At 40.6% G+C, this 24,417-nt stretch overlaps 1 protein-coding gene across 4 annotated transcripts in view; it reads right to left on the bottom strand.

Moving 5' to 3' along the window:
• Window positions 1-24,417, bottom strand: part of UBXN2A (UBX domain protein 2A) — a 56,814-nt gene that overhangs the window by 18,944 nt on the left and 13,453 nt on the right. For all 4 annotated transcript variants that reach the window (XM_032866932.1, XM_032866929.1, XM_032866931.1 and 1 more), the window contains exons 2-5: window positions 24,069-24,121; window positions 12,366-12,504; window positions 4,203-4,309; window positions 1,976-2,113 (exon numbers count right to left, since the gene is read on the bottom strand). In XM_032866932.1, coding sequence (XP_032722823.1) covers window positions 1,976-2,113; window positions 4,203-4,309; window positions 12,366-12,504; window positions 24,069-24,109 — 425 coding nt within the window. In that variant the 5' untranslated portion in view covers window positions 24,110-24,121. The remainder of the gene's footprint in view (window positions 1-1,975; window positions 2,114-4,202; window positions 4,310-12,365; window positions 12,505-24,068; window positions 24,122-24,417) is intronic.

The raw sequence follows: 24,417 nt of genomic DNA, 5'->3' as shown, positions 1-24,417 counted from the left end.
CAGAAATAGACCCTCAACTCTATGGTCAACTAATCTTCGACAAAGCAGGAAAGAATGTCCAATGGAAAAAAGACAGCCTCTTCAATAAATGGTGTTGGGAAAATTGGACAGCCACATGCAGAAAAATGAAATTGGATCATTTCCTTACACCACACACGAAAATAGACTCAAAATGGTTGAAGGACCTCAATGTGAGAAAGGAATCTATCAAAATCCTTGAGGAGAACACAGGCAGCAACCTCTTCGACCTCAGCTGCAGCAACATCTTCCTAGGAACATCGCCAAAGGCAAGGGAAGCAAGGGCAAAAATGAACTATTGGGATTTTATCAAGATCAAAAGCTTTTGCACAGCAAAGGAAACAGTTCACAAAACCAAAAGACAACTGACAGAATGGGAGAAGATATTTGCAAATGACATATCAGATAAAGGGCTAGTGTCCAGAATCTATAAAGAACTTAGCAAACTCAACACCCAAAGAACAAATAATCCAATCAAGAAATGGGCAGAAGACATGAACAGACATTTCTGCAAAGAAGACATCCAGATGGCCAACAGACACATGAAAAAGTGTTCCATATCACTCGGCATCAGGGAAATACAAATCAAAACCACAATGAGATACCACCTCACACCAGTCAGAATGGCTAAAATTAACAAGTCAGGAAATGACAGATGCTGGCGAGGATGCGGAGAAAGGGGAACCCTCCTACACTGTTGGTGGGAATGCAAGCTGGTGCAACCACTCTGGAAAACAGCATGGAGGTTCCTCAAAATGTTGAAAATAGAACTACCCTATCACCCAGCAATTGCACTGCTGGGTATTTACCCTAAAGATACAAACGTTGTGATCCGAAGGGGCACATGCACCCGAATGTTTATAGCAGCAATGTCTACAATAGCCAAACTATGGAAAGAACCTAGATGTCCATCAACAGACGAATGGATAAAGAAGATGTGGTATATATACACAATGGAATACTATGCAGCCATCAAAAGAAATGAAATCTTGTCATTTGCGACGACGTGGATGGAACTAGAGGGTATCATGCTTAGCGAAATAAGTCAATTGGAGAAAGACAACTATCATATGATCTCCCTGATATGAGGGAGAGGAGATGCAACATGGGGGGTTAAGGGGGTAGGAGAAGAGTAAATGAAGCAAGATGGGATTGGGAGGGAGATAAACCATAAGTGACTCTTAATCTCACAAAACAAACTGAGGGTTGCTGGGGGGAGGGGGTTTGGGGGGGTGGGGTTATTATGGACATTGGGGAGGGTATGTGCTATGATGAGTGCGGTTAAGTGTGTAAACCTGGCGATTCACAGACTACCCCTGGGGGGGGAAAAATATATATATATATGTTTACAAAAAATAAAATTTATTAAAAAAAAATTTTATCAATCTTGATAATCTATGAGAATTCATCAAAATAATCACACACGTAATCTCTTTGTAAACTGTCATAAAGCATAGTTAGATATGATGAAGACTACAAAATTTAACAATTAAAGGCTTTGATAGGGGTACTAATTTTATCATGCATTTTTTCATTTTTATTACCACAAAATTCAGATACGTAATATAGAACATAAATGCTAAAGGCACTGATAACTATAAAATGTAACCCTATAATCTGAAGCTAGCATATGTACTCTGTAACATTAATGGCTATGCTCAAGTTGGTGGGTGCAAAGGAGAAAAATGATTTACCCATCAATTCTGTCTAAAGTCCTCAGTAATACAGGTCCTTTAATTGGTAAAATCAAAAAAGCCTTCATGATTTTTCAGTGTACTGCCAGCATATGTTAATTTACACTAAGATAAACAGGAGTCCTCATAGAAGTTAACATGAAAAATCTCATTTCCAATGCGAGAAATGATAAGCTCTACAGAGCGGGTCTGTATCATAAAATAATGACAAGCTGAACATTAGTCAAGCCTGTATGTGGAAAGCACATTATGAGCCTACTCACCTTCCTAGTCTGTGACCCTGTCCTGAGAAGGGCTGGAATACAGGCTTCGTTGACATACATACTTCATTTTTTTTGTCTTCAACTTTAACATCCACCTCCTCTTTATCAAAAATTCCCTGTAATTCCAAAGGTAACTCCCTTGGAAGGTAAAGAAACAAAGTGATAAAGCTCCCAATGTTTTTTCTTTCTCCAAAAAACTTACTCTCAGAATGCAAACAGAATTGAAAAATATATAGAAGAGACATATAATCTTTCCAATAAAAAAAACTAAATGTAATTTTTAAAAAAAGATTCTGTTTATTATTCATTTGAGAGAGAGACAGAGATAGTGAGCAAGAGCATGAGCAGGGAGGAAACAGGCTCCCTGCTCGGGGCTGAACCAAATGAACTATCCAGGTGCCTCTAAATGTAGTTTAATTTTTAAGACTTTATTTTCAAGTAACCTTAATACCCAAATGGGTCTCAAACACACATCCCTGAGATCAAGAGTTGCAGGCTCAGGTCATGATCCCACGGTCCCGGACCAAGCTGCGCTGGGCTCCCTGCTCAACAGGGAGCCTGCTTGGACATTCTCTCCCTCTGCCCTCCCCCCGCTTGAAGGAGCATGCGCTCTCTCTCTCAAATAAGTCAGTCTTTATTTATTATTATTATTATTTTAAGATTTTATTTATTTATTGAGAGAATAAGAAAGGGAGAGAGAGAGCATGAGAGGGAGGAGGGTCAGAGGGAGAAGCAAACTCAGGGACCTCCTACCCCATGAGGGATTACATCCTGAGACTCTGGGATCATGACCTAAAAAAGCAGTTGCTTAACCGACGGAGCTACCCAGGTACCCCTATTTTTTATTATTTTAAAAAGATTTTATTTACTTGACAGAGAGAGTAGGAGAATACAAGCAGGGGGAGCAGCAGAAGGAGAGGGAGAAGCTGGCTCTCCACCAAGTAGAGAGCCTGATGTGGGGCTCGATCCCAGGACCCTGGGATCATAACCTAAGCCAAAGGCAAAAGCTTAACCATCAGAGACACCCAGGTGCCCCTAAATAGATCTTGAGAAAATAATAATAGGTGTACCCAGATGGTTCACTCGGTTAAGCACCGGACTCGATTTTGGCTCAGGTCATCATCTCAGGGTCGTGGGATCGATTCTGCATTGAGTCCCACATGGGGCTCTGCATGGCGCTCCACACTTAGCAGGGAGTCTGCTTCTCTCCTTCTTCTGCTGCCCCCCTCTCGGTGCACACATACTCTCTCTGAAAATAATTAAGTCTTAAAAAAAAAAAAAAATAGGGACACCAGAGTGGTTTAGTCCATTGAGCGTCTGCCTTTGACTCAGGTCATGATACCAGGGTCCTAGGATTGAGCCCTGTATCAGGCCAGCCAGCCAGGCACCCCCAACATGGAACTCTTGTTGATCTTGCAGTCGTGAGTTCAAGCCCCATGTTGGGCCTACAGTGTACTTCAAAACAAAACAAAACAAAACAAAACAAAACCAAACCCGGCAAAACTGGTGTTACAACTCCTAGATTTTTCTCTATACATACATTAAAACTCCATGTAATTATTTTATTTTTCCACAAATGGTACTGATCTATATACACTCTTCAGTATTCTGTGAACTGTTTTTTTTTTTTCATTTTTTAAAAAAAGATTTTATTTATTTACTTGACAGAGAAAGGCACAGTGAGAGAGGGAACACAAGCAGGGGGAGTGGGTGAGGGAAAAAACAGGCTTCCTGCTGAGCAGGGAGCCCAATGTGGGGCTTGATCCCAAGACCTGGGATCATGACCTGACCCTAAGGCAGATGCTTAACAACTGAGCCACCCAGGTACCCCTGCAAACTGTTTTTTAAAAACAATGTACCGCAGAAATATTCCCATGTTAATATACAAATGTCATTCATTTTACCAAATGCATGCTATTCTGTTATTAAGTAGATAAAATGGTACAAATATATAAAAGATCCCTTTTTTTTACTGGTTTTTAAAAATTATGTACATATTCCATCTGCATTTCATATATGTAACAAGTATCCCAGTCCAGCACTTGTCTTCTGACTGTATGTAAGTGTCTTTTGGCATACAGAAGTTTTTAATAGTTACATAATGAAATTTATCCATATGTTTATAGTGCTTCTGGGATTCATGCCAACTACAGTTATATTCAATAACATGGATTCTTCCAAATGAAACATGCTTAAAATAATCCTTCTATTTACAAAGACTACTTACCCTTTTTTGATGGAGTTCAGAAACTGCTGACTTGCACCATCAGAGTAACTTCTGAAATCATCATTGACTGTGAATCCATTTTTCCATAATTTTATACTTATATCCACCTGCAAAGCAGTTAAGAAACAAAATGCATTATTATAAAATATTCTAGATTAAAAGTCTGAAAATTTTTCTATTGTATATATTTTATGTATCATTCCTTTATAAAAACTGAGATATAACTGACATATAACATTAGTTTTAGCCGTATAACATAATGATTTCATATATGCATATACTGAAGATTACCACAGTAAGTTTAGTCAACATCCATTACCAAGCACAACTACAATTTTTTCTCCAGAAACACACATATCACTATGTAAGTTTAATGCATACAGCATTATGGTTTGATTTATATATATTGTGAAATGATTACCACAATAGGTTCAGTTCATATCCATCATCTTATACAAACACAATGAAAAGAAAAGAAAAAAGAATTTTCTCCTTGTGATGAGAACTTCATGGACTTACTCTCTTAACTGTCCTATGGTATCACAGAGCAGTGTTAACTATAGTCATCACATTATGCATTGTATCCCCAGTACTTACTTATCTTAAAACTGGAAGTTTATGCCTTTTGACCACCTTCTGCCAATCCCCCTAAACCCTCTCCAAAATCTAATGTATCATTCTTAAGAGCGAACATCACATATAAAATATCCAAAAATAATGTATATGGGGTCCCTTGCTGGCTCAGTCAGGGGACACGAAACTCTAGATCTCGGGGTTTTGAGTTCGAGCCCCATGTTGGGCACAGAGTTTACTTAATTCAGGGCTACTTCAGATTAAATGCAGGACTGATTAAAAAGCTGTTTAAGGGGGGCCTGGGTGGCTCCATTGTTAAGCGTCTGCCATCAGCTCAGGTCATGATCTCAGGGTCCTAGGAAAGAGCCCCACATCGAGCCCTGCATTGGGCTCCCTACTCAGCAGGAAGCCTGCTTCTCCCTCTCCCACTCCCCCTGCTTGTGTTCCCTCTCTCGTGTGTCTCTGTCAAATAAATAAATAAAATCTTAAAAACAAAACAAAACAAACAACAACAAAAAAACTGTTTTAGAAGGTATCAGAACAGGGGTGACTGGGTGGCTCAGCTGGTTGAGCATCTGACTTCAGCTCAGGTCATCATGATCCCATAAGCCCTGAATTGGGATCCCTACTCAGCAGGGAGTCTGCTTGTCCCTCCCCTACCAACTGCATGTTCTCTCTCTCTCTCTCAAATAAATAAGTAAAGGAAGGAAGGAAGATATCAGACTAGTAGAACCTCTCCCTTGTCTTCAGCATTTATTCAATATACATTTACTGAGTACCTACTAAGTAAGAAACACTCCATTAAGATGTTAGGAAAATAATCATAATAACAATAGCATATATTATTAGCACATCTACCTACCTAGCTATGTATTTAGGGTGTAACAAATCCTATTTAAAGCACTCTCCCTATATAAACTTATTTACCCCTCCCAAAATCCACACAAGGTAGGAATTATTATCCCTTTATATATAGAGAGAAATGGAAACACAGATTGATTAAATTATCCAAAGTCACACAGTCAGTAAGGGGTGGAGCTGGGGCTTGAATCCACATTTTTTTTTTTAAGTCATCATCTCACGGTTGTGGGATCAAGCCCCACGTTGGGCTTTGTGCTCAGTGCAGAGTCTGCTTCAGATTCTACCTCTCCCTCTCATGCTCTTTCTCAAATAAATAAAATCTTAAAAAAACAAAACAAAACAGGAGAACGGAGGCTCCACACACAGCATGGAGCCCAACGTGGGGCTTGAATTCACAATCCTGAGATGAAGACCTGAGCTGAGATCAAGAGTAGGACACTTAGGTGAAGAGGCAAGAAGGCGGATGAGTAGCGGACTGAAAGGACATCAGGTCGTAGGAGTTCAGCTAGATGTCAAACCATTCTGAACACCTAGAAACCCAACAGGAGATCGAAGAGATGAAGAGCAGCAATTCTAGGAACAGAAAATTGACCACTTTCTGAAAGGTAGGATGTGCAGAGAAATGAATCCGAAAACGACGGGAATACAGACCGTGGGGGGAGGGGCTGGCTTCCAGCAAGCGGTGGAGCAGCGCAGCACAAAATCAGAACTTTTAGAAGTCTGCTCCACTGAGGTATATCACTCCAGGGGCTACACAGGGGTGGAGCCCTTGCGGGGACAGTGTGATCTCAGGACCCGCAGGGTCACTGAAAGATCAGGGGTGTCTGAGTGTGGCAGAGCTCGCAGGTATTAGAGCAGGGACGCCAACTACAGAGATGCAGCGGAGGAGCGAGCTCTCAGCTTGGGGTTACCTTAAACTGTGATCCGAGGCACAGGCAAGGCACTGCTCATTGAGAAGGGACCCCACAAGTGGCAGATCCAGGGAGACTCACCTTTCTCCTCTGGAGGCAGGAATCTGCTGCGTTTGGAGACTCCAAACAGGGCTGTGCGCCAGAGACAGAAATGCTCAGTCACAGGCCAGGTGAGCTCGGAACACAGCCAGAGACCAGGGAGACAGGATGGATTGACCCCTTTTCTCTGAGGGCGCACTGAGGAGCAGGCCCTGACCTCTCAGCTCCTATGGGGCCGGAGATTGGGAGGCTACCATTTTCATTCCTGTCCTCCAGAGCTCTACAGAAAGTGTTCAGGTAACAAAAACTCCCAAGAGTGAACTTGAGCAGATTTCTTAGACTGGCCCCTGGCAAAGGCAGTGTGCAATTCTTCCTGAGGCAAAGACATTTGAGAACCACTATACCAGGCCCCTCCCCCAGATCAGCAAAAACATCCAGCCAAGACCAAGCTCACAGATCAAGAAGAACAGCAGAACTCCAGAGCTAGGGGAAAGCAATGCATGGAATTCATGGCTTTCTCCCCATGATCCTTTAGTCTTGCAAAGTTAAATTTTTTTTAATTTTATTTTTTTCTTATTCTATTATTTAAAACTTTTCCTCTTTTAATGCTTTTTTAACTAGTTTATCTAACAATACCTTTCTAGGGGCGCCTGGGTGGCTCAGTGGGTTAAGCCTCTGCCTTTGGCTCAGGTCCTGATTTCAGGGTCCTGGGATCGAGCCCTACATTGGGCTCTCTGCTCAGCAGGGAGCCTGCTTCCCCCTCTCTCTCTGCCTGCCTCTCTCCCTACTTCTGATCTCTGTCTGTCAAATAAATAAATAAAATCTTAAAAAACAACAACAATACCTTTCTAAAAAAAAAAAAAAATCTTTTTAAACCTTCATTATCATAGTCACATTTTATCCTTCATTGTATTTAACCTTATTTTTTTATATATATATAGATTTTTTTTTTCTCTAAAAAATCTTGGGATATAATTTCTTCTAATAGATCAAAATATACCCTAAATCTAGCACAGGGCTTTGTTCTAGTCTCCAGCCTGAACACATTCTCTGCTCTTTTTTTTTTTTTCTTTTTCTTCTTTCTTTTTCCAACCAACTTATCTTATGCATTCCTTTTTTAGTTTTTAAAACTTTTATCTTTACAGTCATATTCTATCCCTTCATTGTGTTTACCCTTATTTTTATATATATATAAGTTTTTCTTTCTTTAAAATTTTGGGAGGTAGTTTCTTCTAAGAGACCAAAATACAAAATCAAGTGGGTGGCTCTGTTCTATTCACCAATCTAACATATATACATATATTGTTTCATTTCTTTTTACTTCCTTTCTTCTCTCCCCCCCCCCCGGTTTGGGGTCTCTTCTGATTTGGTTAGCATACTTTTTCTGGGGTATTTGCCACCCTTTTAGTATTTCATTCTCTCATTCATTTTTTTTTTTAAGATTTTATTTATTTATTTGACAGACAGAGATCACAAGTAGGCAGAGAGGCAGGCAGAGAAAGAGTGGGGGAAGCAGGCTCCCCGCTGAGCAGAGAGCCCGAGATGAGATGCGGACTCAATCCCAGGACCCCGAGATCACGACCCGAGCCAAAGGCAGACACTTAACCCACTGAGCCACACAGGTGCCCTTGTTCATTTATTTTTTTTTAAGATTTTATTTATTTATTTGACAGAGAGATCACAAGTAGGCAGAGAGGCAGGCAGAGAGAAAGGAGGAAGCAGGCTCTCTGCTGAGCAGAGAGCCCAACGCGGGGCTCGATCCCAGGACCCTGAGACCATGACCTGAGGCGAAGGCAGAGGCTTTAACCCACTGAGCCACCCAGGCGCCCCTCGTTCATTTATTCTTATCTGAATAAAATGACAAGACAGAAAAACTCACTACAAAAAAAAAAAAAAAAAAAAGGAACAAGAGGCAGTACCAACGACTAGGGACCTAATCAATACAGACATTGGTAAATGTCAGATCTAGAGTTCAGAAAGACGATTCTCAAGGCGCTAGCCGGGTTTGAAAAAGGCATGGAAGATATTAGAGAAACCCTTTCTAGAGAAATAAAATCCATTTCTGGAGAAATAAAAGAAATAAAATCTAACCAAGCTGAAATTATAAAAAAAGGTATTAATGCAATCAAGAACAGAGGCTCTTACTGATAGGATAAATGAGGCAAAAGAGAGAATTAGGGATATAGAAGACCAAATGACAGGGAATAAAGAAGCTGAGCAAAAGAGAGACAACTACTGGACCACAAGGGGAAAATTTGAGAGGTAAGTGATACCATAAGACGAAACAACATTAGAATAATCGGGATTCCACAAGAAGAAGAAAGAGAGAGATGGGAAGAAGGAATATTGGAACAAATTATAGCAGAGAATTTCCCTGATTTGGCAAAGACAACAAGCATCAAAATCCAGGAGGCAAAGAGAATCCTCCTCAAAATCCACAAAAATAGGTCCACACCCGTTATCTAATAGTAAAACTTACAAGTCTTAGTGACAAAGAGAAAATCCCAAAAAGACCCCAAATAGCCAGAGGAATGTTGAAAAAGAAAGCCAAAGTTGGTGGCATCAGAGTTCCAGACATCAAGCTCTATTATGAAGCTGTAATCATCAAGACAGTATGGTACTGGCACAAAAACAGACATATAGATCAAAGGAACTGAATAGAGAGCCCAAAAATAAACCCTCAACTCTATGGTCAACTAATCTTCAACAAAGCAGGAAAGAATGTCCAATGGAAAAAAGACAGTCTTCAACAAATGGTGTTGGGAAAACTGGACAGCCACATGCAGAAAAATGTGGACCATTTCCTTATAAATAAACACACAAAAATAGACTAAAAAATGGACGAGAGACCTCAATGTGAGACAGGAATCCATCAAAATCCTTGAGAACACAGGCAGCAACCTTTTCGACCTCAGCCACAGCAACTTCTTCCTAGAAACACTGCCAACGGCAAGGGAAGCGAGGGCAAAAATGAACTATTGGGACTTCATAAAGATCAAAAGCTTTTGCATAGCAAAGGAAATAGTCAACAACACCAAAAGACAAACGAAGATATTTGCAAACGACATATCAGATAAAGGGCTAGTATCCAAAATCTATAAAGAACTCATCAAACTCAACACCCAAAGAACAAAGAATCTAATCAAGAAATGGGCCGAGGACATGAACAGACATTTCTGCAAAAAAGACATACAGATGGCCAACAGACACATGAAAAAGCATTCCAATCACCCAGCATCAGGGAAATACAAATCAAAACCACCGTGAGATACCATCTCATACCACTCAGAATGGCTAAAATTAACAAGTCAGGAAACAACAGATGTTGGAGAGGATGCGGAGAAAGGGGAACCCTCTTACACTGTTGGTGGGAATGCAAGCTGGTGCAGCCATTCTGGAAAACAGCATGGAGGTTCCTCAAAAAGTTGAAAATCGAGCTACCCTATGACCCAGCAACTGCTGGGTATTTACCCTGAAGATACAAAGGTAGTGATCCAAAGGGGCATGTGCACCTGAATATTTATAGCAGCAATGTCCACGATAGCCAAACTATGGAAAGAACCTAGATGTCCATCAGCAGATGAATGGATAAAGACACACACACACAATGGAATACTATGCAGCCATCAAAAGAAATGGAATCTTGCCATTTGCAATGACGTGGATGAAACTAGGGTATTATGCTGAGTGAAATAAGTCAATCAGAGAAAGTCAATTATCATATGATCTCTCTGATATAAGGAATCTGAAAGGCAGAGTGGGGGGGTTTGGGGGACAGAGAAGGAAAAATGAAACAAGATGAGATCAGGAGGGAGACAAACCATAAGAGACTCTTAATCTCACAAAACAAACTGAGGTTTGCTGGGGGGTAGTATGGAGAGGGTGGTTGGGTTATGGACATTGGGAAGGGTATGTGATATGGTGAGTGCTGTGAAGTGTATATGCCTGACAATTCACAGACCTGTACCCTGGGGCAAATAATACATTATATGTTAATAAAAACAATTAAAAAAAAAAAAAGAAGAGGACACTTAAGCCACTGAGCCACCCAGGCGCCCCTTGAATCCACGCTTTTTTTAAAAAGATATTTTTATTTATTTATGTGACAGAGAGAGAGAGATCACAAGTAGGCAGAGAGGCAGGCTGGGGGTGGGGCGGCGGAAGCAGGCTCCCCGCTGAGCAGAGAGCCCGATGCGGGGCTTGATCCCAGGACTCTGAGATCATGACCTGAGCTGAAGGCAGAGGCTTCACCCACTGAGCCACCCAGGTGCCCCGAATCCATACTTTTAACCATTTAACTATATTGCCCTTTATAACCATGTCTCTGCTCTAAGGGTATTCACATAAAAGAGAACAAAGCAAATAGGAAAAGAACTATTCCTTCATAAAGACACTGAGGAAAACAGACGAAACTGAAAAACGGGGCGCCTGGGTGGCTCAGTTGGTTAAGCGTCTGATTCCTGGCCCCAGATCACGACCCAAGCCAAAGTGACAGTTGGACACTTAAACCACTACACCACCCCGGTACGCCTAAGCATCCAGACTCTTGATTTCAGCTCAGGTTTTGATCTCAGCGTTGTGAGTCTGAGCCCCGTGGTGGGCTCCACAGTGGGGATGGAGCCTATTTAAAAGAAAAAAACAAAAACAAAAATCCAAAATTGATAATACACTCTTATGAGACTATAATATCTGAAAGAGACGGAATGTTCAGGAACAAAAGAGCTCTTAGAAACTGAAATTGGAAACTGAATAAAAAGACTGATATATATACATATATGTATTATATATATCTTTGACCTTATATATGATATATATAAGGTCAAAGATAGATCCCAATTGAAGTAGAACAAAATTACAAAGAGGTAGAACACAGAAGAAACAATAAAAAATTAAGAGGCTTGATCCAAGAGGTCCAATATGTATGTAAAAGCATTCTAGAGAGACCAGCAATGGAGGAGAGCAAAATATCGATAAAGCAACATAAGAAAATGTCCTAGAATGGTAAAACATGAGTTTCCAGATTGAATGAATAAAAAAGGACCCACCATCAAGGCCCAAAAGAACACAGAGTTATAGATTCTAGTAGCTTTCAGTGAGTAAAAACGTGCCACATACAAAGGCTCAGATACCGTGGGGCACCTGGGTGGCTCAGTCAATTAACCAGTGACCACTGGTTTCAGCTTGAGTCCTGATCTCAGAGCCCATATGGGGCTCCCTGCTCAGCATGGAGTCTGCTTGAGATTCTTTCTCTCTCTCTCTCCTGGATCCCTCCACCTGCTCGCTCACACAGGTGCACAAGTGCTCTCTCTAATAAATAAATAAATCTTTAAACAAAACAAAACAAAACCCACAACAAAGGCTGAGTTACCAGAACAGCATTCTATCAATCAAGTGTGAAGACAGAATAAAGGCAAATTCAGGCTTGCAAGGTTTTAAGCTATCTACTTCCAAGGCACTCTCCCCCCACACACTGTGTTATAAAGCTATCCCAAGCCCGGCTTCATTAAGGACACACTTACTAGCAGCTAGCATATTCCCCACCAAATGACAAGCAAAAAATACAGTAATTACTAGTACAGTTTGGTGTCACTGCCTGCATTCCTCCCAAGGCACTGTCAGTTTTAACCACCATCACTTCTGTAGTATGAGCACAAAATCAACACAGTGACAAGGATAAACAATATCTTACTATTATTACGAGAAAGTTTTGAACTCATGGACCCAAAATATGGTCTCTATTTTGAGAAACACTGGATGAGAAAAAAGTATGGACATTTACCTGTTTTTTCTGTTCAGTGGGAGACATGCATTTGGCACCAACCTTCTCAGCTTCCTCAAAAAGGCTGTCAACAAAATATTCACAATTTCTTTGTCGATCATCACTAAGAGGTTGGTTGTCAGATCCTGTTTCACAAACCCTACACACACAAAAAAAGAATATTAAGCACTACCATTACTTTTCCAAAAATTTACATGAATTTCTAGTTAAAGGGTGCTGAACGGAAATGCCTCCAGTTCCGCAGTTTAGACCCACTTCTAAATTAAGATTCTAGCAGATATGTGAACTTGGCAAGTCATTAACCTTTCTGGTCCAGAACAGGGTTTTCTCAACTTCAGTCTATTGACATCTGGGGAGGGATAATTCTTTGTTGTGTGCTGCCCTATTATTGTAGGATATTTGGTAGCATCTGTAGCCTCTACCCACTAAATGCCCAGATCATGCATATTCCACCCACCCCACCTCCAGTGTTAGAATACCTAAAACCATCTCTAGACACTGCCGGATATCTTCTGCAGGACAAAAATCTTACCAGGTCGGGGCGCCTGGGTGGCTCAGTGGGTTAAGCCTCTGCCTTCAGCTTAGGTCATGATCCCAGGGTCCAGGGATCGAGCCCCGAGTTGGGCTCTCCGCTCCGTGGGGAGCCTGCTTCCTCCCTCTCTGCCTGCCTCTCTGCCTACTTGTGATCTCTCTCTCTCTGTCAAATAAATAAATAAAATCTTTAAAAATATATATATATCTTACCAGGTCGAAAATTGCTGGTCCAGAGTTAAAAAAAAAAAAATTCTTTCCCAAAAGCTCAAAATAGCTTTATTTATTAATTCTTGAAGATTTTATTTATTTGACAGAGAGAGAGCACAAGCAGGGGAGCAGCAGGAAGGGGGAGAAGCAGGCTCCTGTCCTTCAGAGCAAGGAGCACGATGCAGGGTTTGACCCCAGGATACTAAGATCACAACACAAGTTGAAGGCATATGCTTAACCAACTAAGCCATGTGCCCCTCAAAATAGCTTTATAAGGGGTTACTATGTATCTTCTGGTAATAAAAAGCACTTTTTTTTTAAGATTTTATGTATTTACTTGAGAAAGAGCAAGAGCATGAGTTGCAGGGAGGGACGGGAGGAGAGGGAGAAGAAGACTCTGCACTTAGTGGGGAGCCCGAAATGGGACTAGATTCCAGGACCCTGGGATCATTACTTGAGCTGAAGGCAGACCCTTAACCAACTGAGCAACTCAGCGCCCCAACAGAAAGCACTCGAAACTAAAGGCGATAATATGCCAGAACAGTCCTAATCATAGTTTTTTTTTTTTAAAGATTTTATTTATTTATTTGACAGACAGAGATTACAAGTAGGCAGAGAAACAGTCAGAGAGAGGAGGAAGCAGGCTCCCTGCTGAGCAGAGAGCCCGATGTGGGGCTCGATCCCAGGACCCTAGGATCATGACCTGAGCCGAAAGCAGAGGCTTTAACCCACTGAGCCACCCAGGCGCCACCCCTAATCATAGTTTTGATTGATTGCATACTTCACAGAATGAGATTTCCCACTGAAGATTTTTGATTTGTAGTAGTCTGACATTCAGTACTATTTTTTAAAAAAATATTTTTATTTATTTATGTGACAGACAGAGATCACAAGCAGGCAGAAAGGCAGGCAGAGAGGAGGGGAAGCAGGCTCCCTGCTGAGCAGAGAGCCTGATGCGGGGCTAGATCCCAGAACCCTGGAATCATGACCTGAGTCGAAGACAGAGGCTTTAACCCACTGAGCCACCCAGGCGCCCCTCAGTACTATTTTTTAAATTGAGGTATAATCAACATCTTAGTTTCAGGTGTACAACATGATTTGTATATACTATGAAATGATTACTACAGCAAGTCTAGTTAACATCTATCACCATACACAGAGAAATTTTTTTCTTATGATCAGAACTTTTAAGATGTAATTTTTTTGGCAACCTTCCAATATGCACAGAATATTTTAAACTATAATTGCCATGCTATCTATTACATTCTCATTACTTATTTTATAACTGAAAGTTTATACCTTTTGCCTACCCTCCATCTACTAGTTTTCATTTTGCATTTGTATTTTATCAAGAAATATTACTGAAGATTTGGTTTAACAGGAAAGATGGTTTCTGACCAAACTTTTTAAAGTCATACAGAAAATTCATACATCTCCTGAAGTGTAACTTCTCAGATTCCATAAATAATATTTTTACAGCTCTCATACTGTGCCAGGAACTATAAGGTAAGATACTCTCAACCACATTTTTAGAGGAAAGAAAATGAGTCACAGAAAGGTTAAGTTACATGAGGTTAGAGGTAGTAAGTGGCAAAGACAACATTAAAACACTATTAATCTGCCTTCCACATCTTGTCTATGATATGCTATAAAACTTCTCTTAATAGCTAACATTTATTAAGCATTTAATATATTTTGAGAACTATTTTAAGTACTTTACATGAATTAACTCATTCAATCCTCACAATGACCTAAAAAGGCACATATTTTTTTTATCCCCATTTAGCACATCACAAAAACACTTAAGCCAAAAAAAAAAAAAAAAAAAAAAAAGAGGGGGCGCCTGGGTGGCTCAGTTGGTTAAGTTTCTGCCTGCCTTCAGCCCAGGTCGTGATCCTGGGGTCCTGGGATCCACCCACACTGTCAGAGCTCCCCGCTAAGCAGGGAGCCTGCTTCTCCCTCTCCCTCTGCTTCCCCCACAACCCCTAAGCAATTTGCTCAAGATCACAAAGCTACTCTGAGGCAGAGTTGGAAACTGAACCTAGGCTACCAGTGCCTGTGCTCTTAATCACTGCGCCAGACAAAATAGTCATCTCTATGTTATTATTAAAATGCTAACACTCAGAGCAATATTTTAATTTAGGTATACTCTTTTTACTCTTCTAGGTAATCTCTCTATATACATTCTTAAGACGCTTCATATTATCACAAAGTATTAATTATGCCTTTCTGAAAGCAATGACACACTTTTTACATAAAAATAATCACATCCTAAGATGATTTCTCACAATACTAATGATCTTCCCCTCTTTAATCAGTATAGCTATGTAGCAGTAGAGGATATTATCTAATGAGAGTTCAGGCTTTGGTGTACTTGGTTCTAACTTCTATCACACTGACTCTGGGCGAGAAACCTAGCAGCCTCTACGTGATTTGGATTTTTTCATCTGCAAAATGCAGATACTAGCACGTATCTTACATGGTTGCTGCGTATATTACAGCAAACATATACAAAAGCGATACCTGATATACAGTACCTATCAGTACACATGCTGGAGCACAGTATTAGATATGTATATTATTAGGACCCCTGAACGCTCTCTGGTATTTGCCAGAAAAAGTGGACTTTGGCTGCCTCTATCTTTTCCTTTTTTTTTAAGATTTTATTTATTTGAGAGAGAGAGAGAGAGAGAGAGAGAGGAGGGCAGGGGCAGAGGGACAAGCAGACTCCCGCTGAACAAGGAGCCCAATGCAGGGCTTGATCCCAGGACCCCAAGATCATAACCTCAGCTGAAGTCAGACATTTAACGAACTGAGCCACCCAGGCGCCCCTGGCTGCCTCCATCTTGACCTTACTTTCTAGTTGGGTTCTTTCAAGATTGTTTCTTGGGTCAGGTGAAAGACCCTAAGGGCAAAGTATCCCCTTATGGGAACTGAAACTACCCCTCAAGCAATAAGGACTGCCCTAAACCAGCAAAGACCCAGCCCATGACTGACTGACTCCAAGACAATGATCAATTTGACCTTCACAGCCTACCTGCACACACCCATCCACTTTTGTCCCATAGTTACCTTAAACCTGGTAGCATTTTTGGCACTCTGGAGACAGTATGAAACGCTGGTCTGCTGTCTTTTCTGGCACTTGCCTCCCTGAAATAAATTCCTTTCCTGTTTCACTGCCTTTGGATTTTGTCAGTGTCCAGTGCCTGAACCTGGTATGTTTGGGACCCTCAGAACCAGGTGCTCTTGCACCCCTGTGTCCCAGCTATAAGAAAGCAGTTTATACACAATTACTAAATAAAAAGACAATAAAGCTGAGCATCTAAAGTAGCTTTAGTCCTTTATCTTATCTATTGGATATGCAAATTCCATTAAGCCTCATTTTGTTAATTCAAGTCATTCAAACATTTATTGAGTACTTTATGGTAGGTGGTGATGAGATACAAAGATGAGCAAGAAATAGTCTAGGTTTTTGTTTTTTTTTAAGATTTTATTTATTTGTCAGAGAGAGAGACAGAGACAGAGAGCGCAAATGAGCACACGCAGACAGAATGGCAGGCAGAGGCAGAGGGAGAAGCAGGCTCCCTGCTGAGCAAGGAGCCAATGTGGGACTCGATTCCAGGACACTGGGATCATGACCTGAGCCGAAGGCAGAGGCTTAACCCACTGAGCCACCTAGGCGCCCCGAGAATCTAGGTTTTTAAGAGGTTCAGAGTACAGGGTGTAGAGATGCATTATAAACAGCTCTATGCCCACAAATTTGGTAACTTCGATAGGCCAATTCCTTGAAAGGGACAATCCACCAAAATTTTAGGAACATACACAAAGGCTCCTATCTATTAAGAAAACTGAGTCAATAATTCACAATCTTCCAAAACAGAAACCACTGGGCAGAAAAGATTTCACTAGCGGGTGGCTCAGATAGTTAAGCTTCACTGACCGGACCATCTGCTCAGGTCATGACACTAGGGTCTTGGGATGGAGCCCAGCGTGCGGCTCCCTGCTGAGGAGAGCATCCCCCTCTCCCTCTGCCTCCTAGCTCAGCCCCCCGCCAGCTCCCACATGCACCTGTGTGCACATGCACTCTCTCCCTCAAATAAATAAATAAAATAAAATCTTAAAAACATAAAAAGATTTCACTAGTAAATTCTATCCAACATTTAAGGAAGAAATGATACCAATTTATCTACAACGTCTTCAAGAAGATAAAAGCAGAAGAACTGTTCACTCCAGTTCTTTGTTTCGCTCAGGTAATGATCTCACGAGGCTCTCCGCTCAGCAGAGTCTGAGATTTTCATCCCTTTGCTCCTTCACCCGCCTTTCCTTACTCATATGCGCACACTCTGTCTCCCCCCATTTCTAAAATTAATAAATCTTAAAAAAAATAAAGTTAAAACCAGACAAAGACATTTCAAAAAAGGAAAAAAAAAACAATATTGATGTAGTTTCTGAATGTAGATGAGGTCTGGAGCCAAGAGCCGGGAGAGAATTTTTGAGACACCTTTGGTGCAGAAATGGTGATTTTATTAAAGGATGGGGACAGGACCCACAGGCAGAAAAGAGCTGCTGCTCAGAGGTTGTGAGGGGTGCCCAGGGGGAGATAAGGAAAAACGGAAGTTTTCGAAAGAACTTTCATATGCTAAAAAGAACCTACAAGATACCTGAGGCCTTGCCTTGGTTAAGTTAAGGTGGTTTTTCCCTCTAATAAAGCAATTAACATTGAAATAACTGAGTTTGCTTCTGGACGTTAGGTTTTTGGTTAAGAACCTTTTTTTCTTATAAGTCACTAAGACGTTTGTAAACTGATGAAGACTCATGGACTGTGGTCTCTATTAACCATTTGCTTTTTCCCTCCCTTAGTTTAAGAGTGTCTGAGGAGTGTACACATTATCCCACCTGGAAGTTGGGGGGATTGTGAGGTGTCGGCTTGTGCTTTACCCTCAGCTTGGCTTCTGCTCCCTCACCAGTATCTCTCATGAACACGGATGCAAAAATCCTTACTGCAACCAAGCAGGATTTATTACAGGTATGCAAGGCTGATCCAAAATGAGAAAATCAATTAATATAATCCATCACATCAATATGCTATAGCAAATCATGATCATATCAACAGATAAAAAGCATCTGACAACATCCAACACGCATTCTTTTTTAAATTTTTTTTCAAATTCAATTAATTAATATATAATATATTATTAGTTTCAGAGGTGGAGGTCAGTGATTCATCAGTTGTATGTAACACTCTGTGCTCATCACATTACATGCCCTCCTTAATATGCCCATCACCCAGTCACCCTATCCCTCCACTCACCTCCCCTCCAGCAGCCCTCAGTTTGTTCCTAGAGTTAAGAGTCCTTTATGGAGGGCGCCTGGGTGGCTCAGTGGGTTAAAGCCTCTGCCTTTGGCTCGGGTCATGATCCCAGGGTCCTGGGATCGAGTCCTGCGTCGGGCTCTCTGCTCAGCAGGGAGCCTGCTTCCTCCTCTCTCTCTGCCTGCCTCTCTGCCTACTTGTCATTTCTGTCAAATAAATAAAAATATTTACTTAAAAAAAAAAAAGAGTCCTTTATGGAAAAAGCTAGTATTTTCTGAATTAGCTTGGAAATTCTAAATTGCAGTTCAAAGGCACATCTTAAAAACCATTTTCTTTTTCATTTAGAATTAAAGCTTGGTTCTAACTTCTATCTCAGAACAGAGTGAGAATTAAACGTAGTACAAAATATTGGAATAAGAACCAAGTTTTAAGAAATATTCTTATCCTAAGCATAGGTAGGCTAAATATGGCTAGGTCTGATGTTATCCAACACTCATTCTTGATTAAAAACCCTCAGCAAACTAGGAACAGAGAAGAACTCTCTTAACTTGATAAAGAACATCTACAGAAAACCCACAGCTAACATCACACTTTACGACAAGAAACTAGATGCCCTCCCTCAAAGGTCAGGAATCAGACAAAGATGCGCCTCTACTCACTACTCCTCTTCAATACCATATTGGAAATCTTAGCTAAGTCAGTAAAACAAGTAAAGGAAATAAAAAGTACACAGACTGGGAAGGAAGAAAAAAAACTGTAGATGACATGATTGTGTACACAGAAAATCCCAAACAACAACAACAACAAACTCCTGGAACTAAGAAGCAATTTTAGCAAAGCTGTAGAAGATTAATATATAAAAGCCAAGTGCTTTCCTATAAACCAACAATAACTACTACCTGGAATTAAAAGCACAACACCTGGCTGGCTCAGATGGAAAAGTATGCAATTCTTCATTTCAGGGTTGAGAGTTCAAGCCCCATATTGGATACAGAGATTACTAAAATAATCATCACCATCATAATAAATAAATAAATAAATAAATAAATAAATAAATAAAAGCACAACCCCATATGCAACAGCAACATTTGTCACACCCCAAAGAACATTACAATACAAAAATGGGCCGAAATGTAAACTACAATTAATGATAATGTATCAATATTGGTTCCAAATTATAACAAATATACTACATAATACAAGATGTTAATAATATAAGAAACTATGTGCGCTGGGGAAGGGGAGGATGGGAATATGGGAAGTGTATTTTCTGCTCAATTTTTCTTTAAACCTAAAACTATTCTTAAAAATAAAGTTTATTATTAATAATTTTTAAAAAGAGCATGAAAAGAGGGGCTCCTAGGTGGCTTAGTAAGTTAAGCATCCAACTCTTTTTCTTAAGGATTTTATTTATTTATTTGACAGAGAGACATGGTGAGAGAGGGAACACAAGCATGAAGAGTGGGAGAGGGAGAAGCAGACTTCCCACTGAGCTGGGAGCCCATGCAGGGCTCAATCCCAGGACCCTGGGATCATGACCTGAGCCAAAGGCAGCCGCTTAACTGACTGACCCACCCAGGTGCCCCTAAGCATCCAACTCTTGATTTCAGCTCAAGTCATTATCTCAGGGTTGTGAGATCAAGCCCTGCATCGAGATCCACGCTGGGTATGGAGCCTGCTTAAGATTTTCACACTCTCGCCCTCTGCCCCTCTTCCCCCACGCACTAAAATAAAACAAAATAAAAATGTAAAAGAGCATGAATTTAATAAAAATTTAAAAGGCACCTGGGTGGCTCAGTCGCTAAGGGTCTACCTTCGGCTCAGGTCATGAGCCCCCCATGGGGCTCCCTGCTCGGCAGGAAACATGCTTTCCCTCTCCCACTCCCCCTGCTTGGGTTCCTGCTCTTGCTGTCTCTCTCTCTGTCAAATATATAAATAAAATGTTTGAAAAAAAAAACAACATTCCTGACAGAAAAATGGGAAAGTACACCATATTTAATTTCTTTATTATTTATAATACAGGGAATCCCTTTGTATTCTACTATATTAAGACAGAATGCAGCAAAATCCCATGGCCATACGAATTCATGAAGACTTTCCTTAACACTAAAAATATTCAGACAACTTTATTATTTCATCTATGCTTTCTACTCCATCATCCTTTCCCTTACTTGTCACTATCCTTTTATGATACAATTATCAATACTCCTCTCTATAATCTGAAAACCAGATACAAAGTTGTTATGGCTCAGTATATAGTCTTGAAGTTTCAGGAGTTTCTCTGATAATAAAAAGTACACAAGTTCAAGAAAAGGACTTTGAAACATCTATTTTGGCTACAGAATACCCTCTTCTGCTGACTTTGTCACTCACTACTGCGTTCTGAATAAATAAGGTTATTGGCTATTGTCCAAACGGGTATAGGATATGCATCTGTTTGGGAGCACATACGGTAGACATGGGTCTTCACCACTTAGAGTCTTTGAACTACTGATATACTCAGGAAAAGTCTTTTCATTTTTTTACTGGACCAGTATTTCTTTCTTTCTTTCTTTCTTTTTTTTATAAATTATGTCATTTTTGGCAAATTATTTTATTTTATTTAAAGATTTTATGTATTTGACAGAGAGAGATAGGCAGAGAGGCAGGCAGAGAGAGAGGAGGAAGCAGGCTCCCTGCTGAGCAGAGAGCCCGACGCAGGACTCGATCCCAGGACCCTAAGATCATGACCTGAGCCGAAGGCAGAGGCTTTAACCCACTGAGCCACCCAGGCGCCCCTGGACCAGTATTTCTAACAATATCTATTTTTTTGTTACAAAGAAAGTTATAAAATCTATTCCTAATATTTTTGTACGGATACCATACTATCTAATTACATTCATAGTACTGATACATACTATAACACCCAATAAAAACCGCAGACTGATTTATAATTAACTTCCTTAGGTAATAAACAACAATTTACATGTGGTCTCATAACTTACTACTGGGAGAATTAAGTGCATCCTGGGTGATACTACCGGGCAAGGACTCTTTAAAGTTTGTGCCTGGCTTCTTCTGAAGTTCACCCCATGTGCTTTTCCCCTTTGCTGATTTTTATTTGTATCTTTTTTAAAAAATATATTATTTATTTATTTATTTGACAGAGAGAGAGAGAGAGAGAGAGAGAGAGATAGATACAGCAAGAGAGGGAACACAAGCAGGGAAGTAGGAGAGGGAGAAGCAGGCTTCCCGCCTGGCAGGGAGCCCAATGTGAGACTTGATCCCTGGACCCTGGGGTCCTGACCTAAGCCAAAGGCAGACGCTTAACAACTGAGCCACCCAATTTCCCTCTTTGTTATCTTCTTATAATAATATAATAAATCAAAGTCATTAGGATGACTATATGCTGAGTCCTTTGCATCCTCTCAGCAAATCAAGCCTGGGGTGGTCTTAAAGGTCCTCAGACACAATCTCACAATTATATATTAGTATCAAATATTTATATACAATAATAAGTAATAAAAAACAAGTAATATTTGTTTAGTACAGAAGCATTCACTATTTTAAGTATGAAATAGCTGTCTGTCTCCTTAAATGGACATTTACCTCAAGTATTTAAAACAAACAGCATAATACAAAAATAAACATTTCTCCTCAGATAAGTGAATATAAAATATTCTATATTGATAAGAACCACAGACTTTGCACCTACCATTTACTGTGTCTCTACTACATGCTATTATTACTATTTTTTAAAAGACTTTATTTTAGGGGTGCCTGGGTGGCTCAGTGGATTAAAGCCTCTGCCTTCAGCTCAGGTCATGATCCCAGGGTCCTGGGATTCAGCCCCACATGAGGCTCTCTGCTCAGCGGGGAGCCTGCTTCCCTTCCTCTCTCTCCGCCTGTCTCTGCCTGCTTGTGATCTCTCTGTCTCTCTGTCAAATAAATAAATAAAAATCTTTAAATTAAAAAAAAAAAAAGACTTTATTTTAGAGGCCCCTGGGTGGCTCAGTTGTTTAAGCATCCAACTGCTGATTTTGGCTCAGGACATAATCCAAGCCAGGTCCAACTCTTGATTTCAGCTCAGGTCATGATAGAAACCTCACAAGATTGAGCCCCATGTGCCGCTCTGCGCTCATCAGAGAGTTGGCTTGAGAGTCTCTTTTCCCTGCTCTGAACCTCCCCATCCCATGCACTCTCTCTCTCTCTCTCTCTCTCTCAAATAAATAAACCTTTCACAAGCCTGAGATCTAGAGTCGCACACTCCACCAACAGAACCACCCAGGTCCCTGTGCTAATACTGTTCTGAGTGCTTTATGCTAGCTATCTAATTCTCATAAAAACCTTTGAGGGACAAACACAGATGCACCCCCTCCCCTCTGTTCTGTAGATACGATACAGAAGCTCAAAGGAGCTACTACCTAAGTTGCTCTAAGGGTAGTAAAGACAGCAATGGGATTCAAACTGGGGATTTTTCTTTTTCTTTTTTTTTTTTTTTTTAAGATTTTATTTATTTGACAGAGAGAAAGAGTACAAGTAGGCAGAGCGGCAGAGCAGCAGGCAGAGGAGGAGGGAGAAGCAGGCTCTCCACTGAGTAGGGAGCGCAAGGCTCCCTATGCCTTAAAATAGGCATAACATAAACTATAATCCCAGGACCCTGGGATCATGACCTGAGCCAAAGGCAGCCACTTAACCAACTGGCCACCCAGGTGCCGGCAAAGCTTAGGTTTATCTGACTCCAGAGCCTTTGTATTTCCACTACAACTCCAAGGCAGTACAACATAAGAGACTAACAAAGTGAAGAGCTACTTGAATTTCTCACTGAAACAACAGAATATGCGAACAGAGAGAAATTTAACTGTTTCAGTAACAAAAACATTTACAATGCAGCTTTGATTAAAAAAGAAAAATTACTTTAAGGATGCCTGGGTGGCTGGGTCGTTAAACATCTGCATTCTGCTCAGGTTATGATCCCAGGGTTCTGGAATCCAGCCCCACATCAGGCTCGCTGCTCTCCCACTCCCCCACTCCCCCTACTTGTGTTCCTTCTCTCTCTTTCTGTCAAGTAAATAAATAAAATCTTTTTTAAAAATTATACTACCGGGGCTCCTGGGTGGCTCAGTGGGTTAAGCCTCTGCCTTCGGCTCAGGTCATGATCAGAGAGTCCTGGGATCGAGCCCAGCATCAGGCTCTCTGCTCAGCTGGAAGCCTGCTTCCCCCTCCCCCTCTGCCTGCCTCTCTGCCTACTTGTGATCGCTCTGTCTCTCTGTCAAATAAATAAATAAAATATTTTTTTTAAAAAATTATATTCCAAAAAAAAAAAAAGATTACCATTAGCTATTTTACTGAAAGAGAATCATAATGAAAACTTACTACAGGGGCGCCTGGGTGGCTCAGTGGGTTAAAGCCTAAGCCTTCGGCTCAGGTCATGATCCCAGAGTCCTGGGATTGAGCCCCCCCCCCCCCCCCCCGCTCCGCAGGGAGCCCACTTCCCCCTCTCTCTCTGCCTGCCTCTTTGCCTACTTGTGATCTCGGTCTGTCAAATAAAAAAAAAAAATCTTAAAAAAAAAAAAAAAAAAGAAAACTTACTACATTTGTCAGTGAAATGCAAAAACAGATGCTAAGAAATGCATTAATAACAAAGAAATGCAAAGCTTGAATTAACTTACCATTCTTCTTTTATACTTTCGAGATTATCTACTTCTTTCATTCTCTTGCCTTACTGCAAAAGTAAAAACAAACAAAAGCTAAAGTCCTCAATTGAGTACTTAAGATAAGTTCATTCTTATATATGCATTAATAATCTTTAACATAAACTACTAAGTATCCCCAAAGGAGTATGAAAGGGTCTTAAGGACTTATGTGACCGAACTCAAAGCTGTCATTTCCATTGACAGAGTAAAACAAAAATGAAAAATATATTTTGGGAGTCTAATAATTTTCCAACAAGAAATTTTTTTTTCCTTTTAGAACTCTTAAGAATTACGATAAAAATTTCATTCACAAAAGTGAATGAAA

Source organism: Lontra canadensis, unplaced genomic scaffold (assembly GCF_010015895.1).
Source record: "Lontra canadensis isolate GAN:19392208 unplaced genomic scaffold, GSC_riverotter_1.0 scaffold32, whole genome shotgun sequence".
NCBI lineage: Eukaryota > Metazoa > Chordata > Mammalia > Carnivora > Mustelidae > Lontra > Lontra canadensis.
Note: the sequence above shows the minus strand (reverse complement) of the source record. Positions and strands in the feature narration are given on the sequence as shown.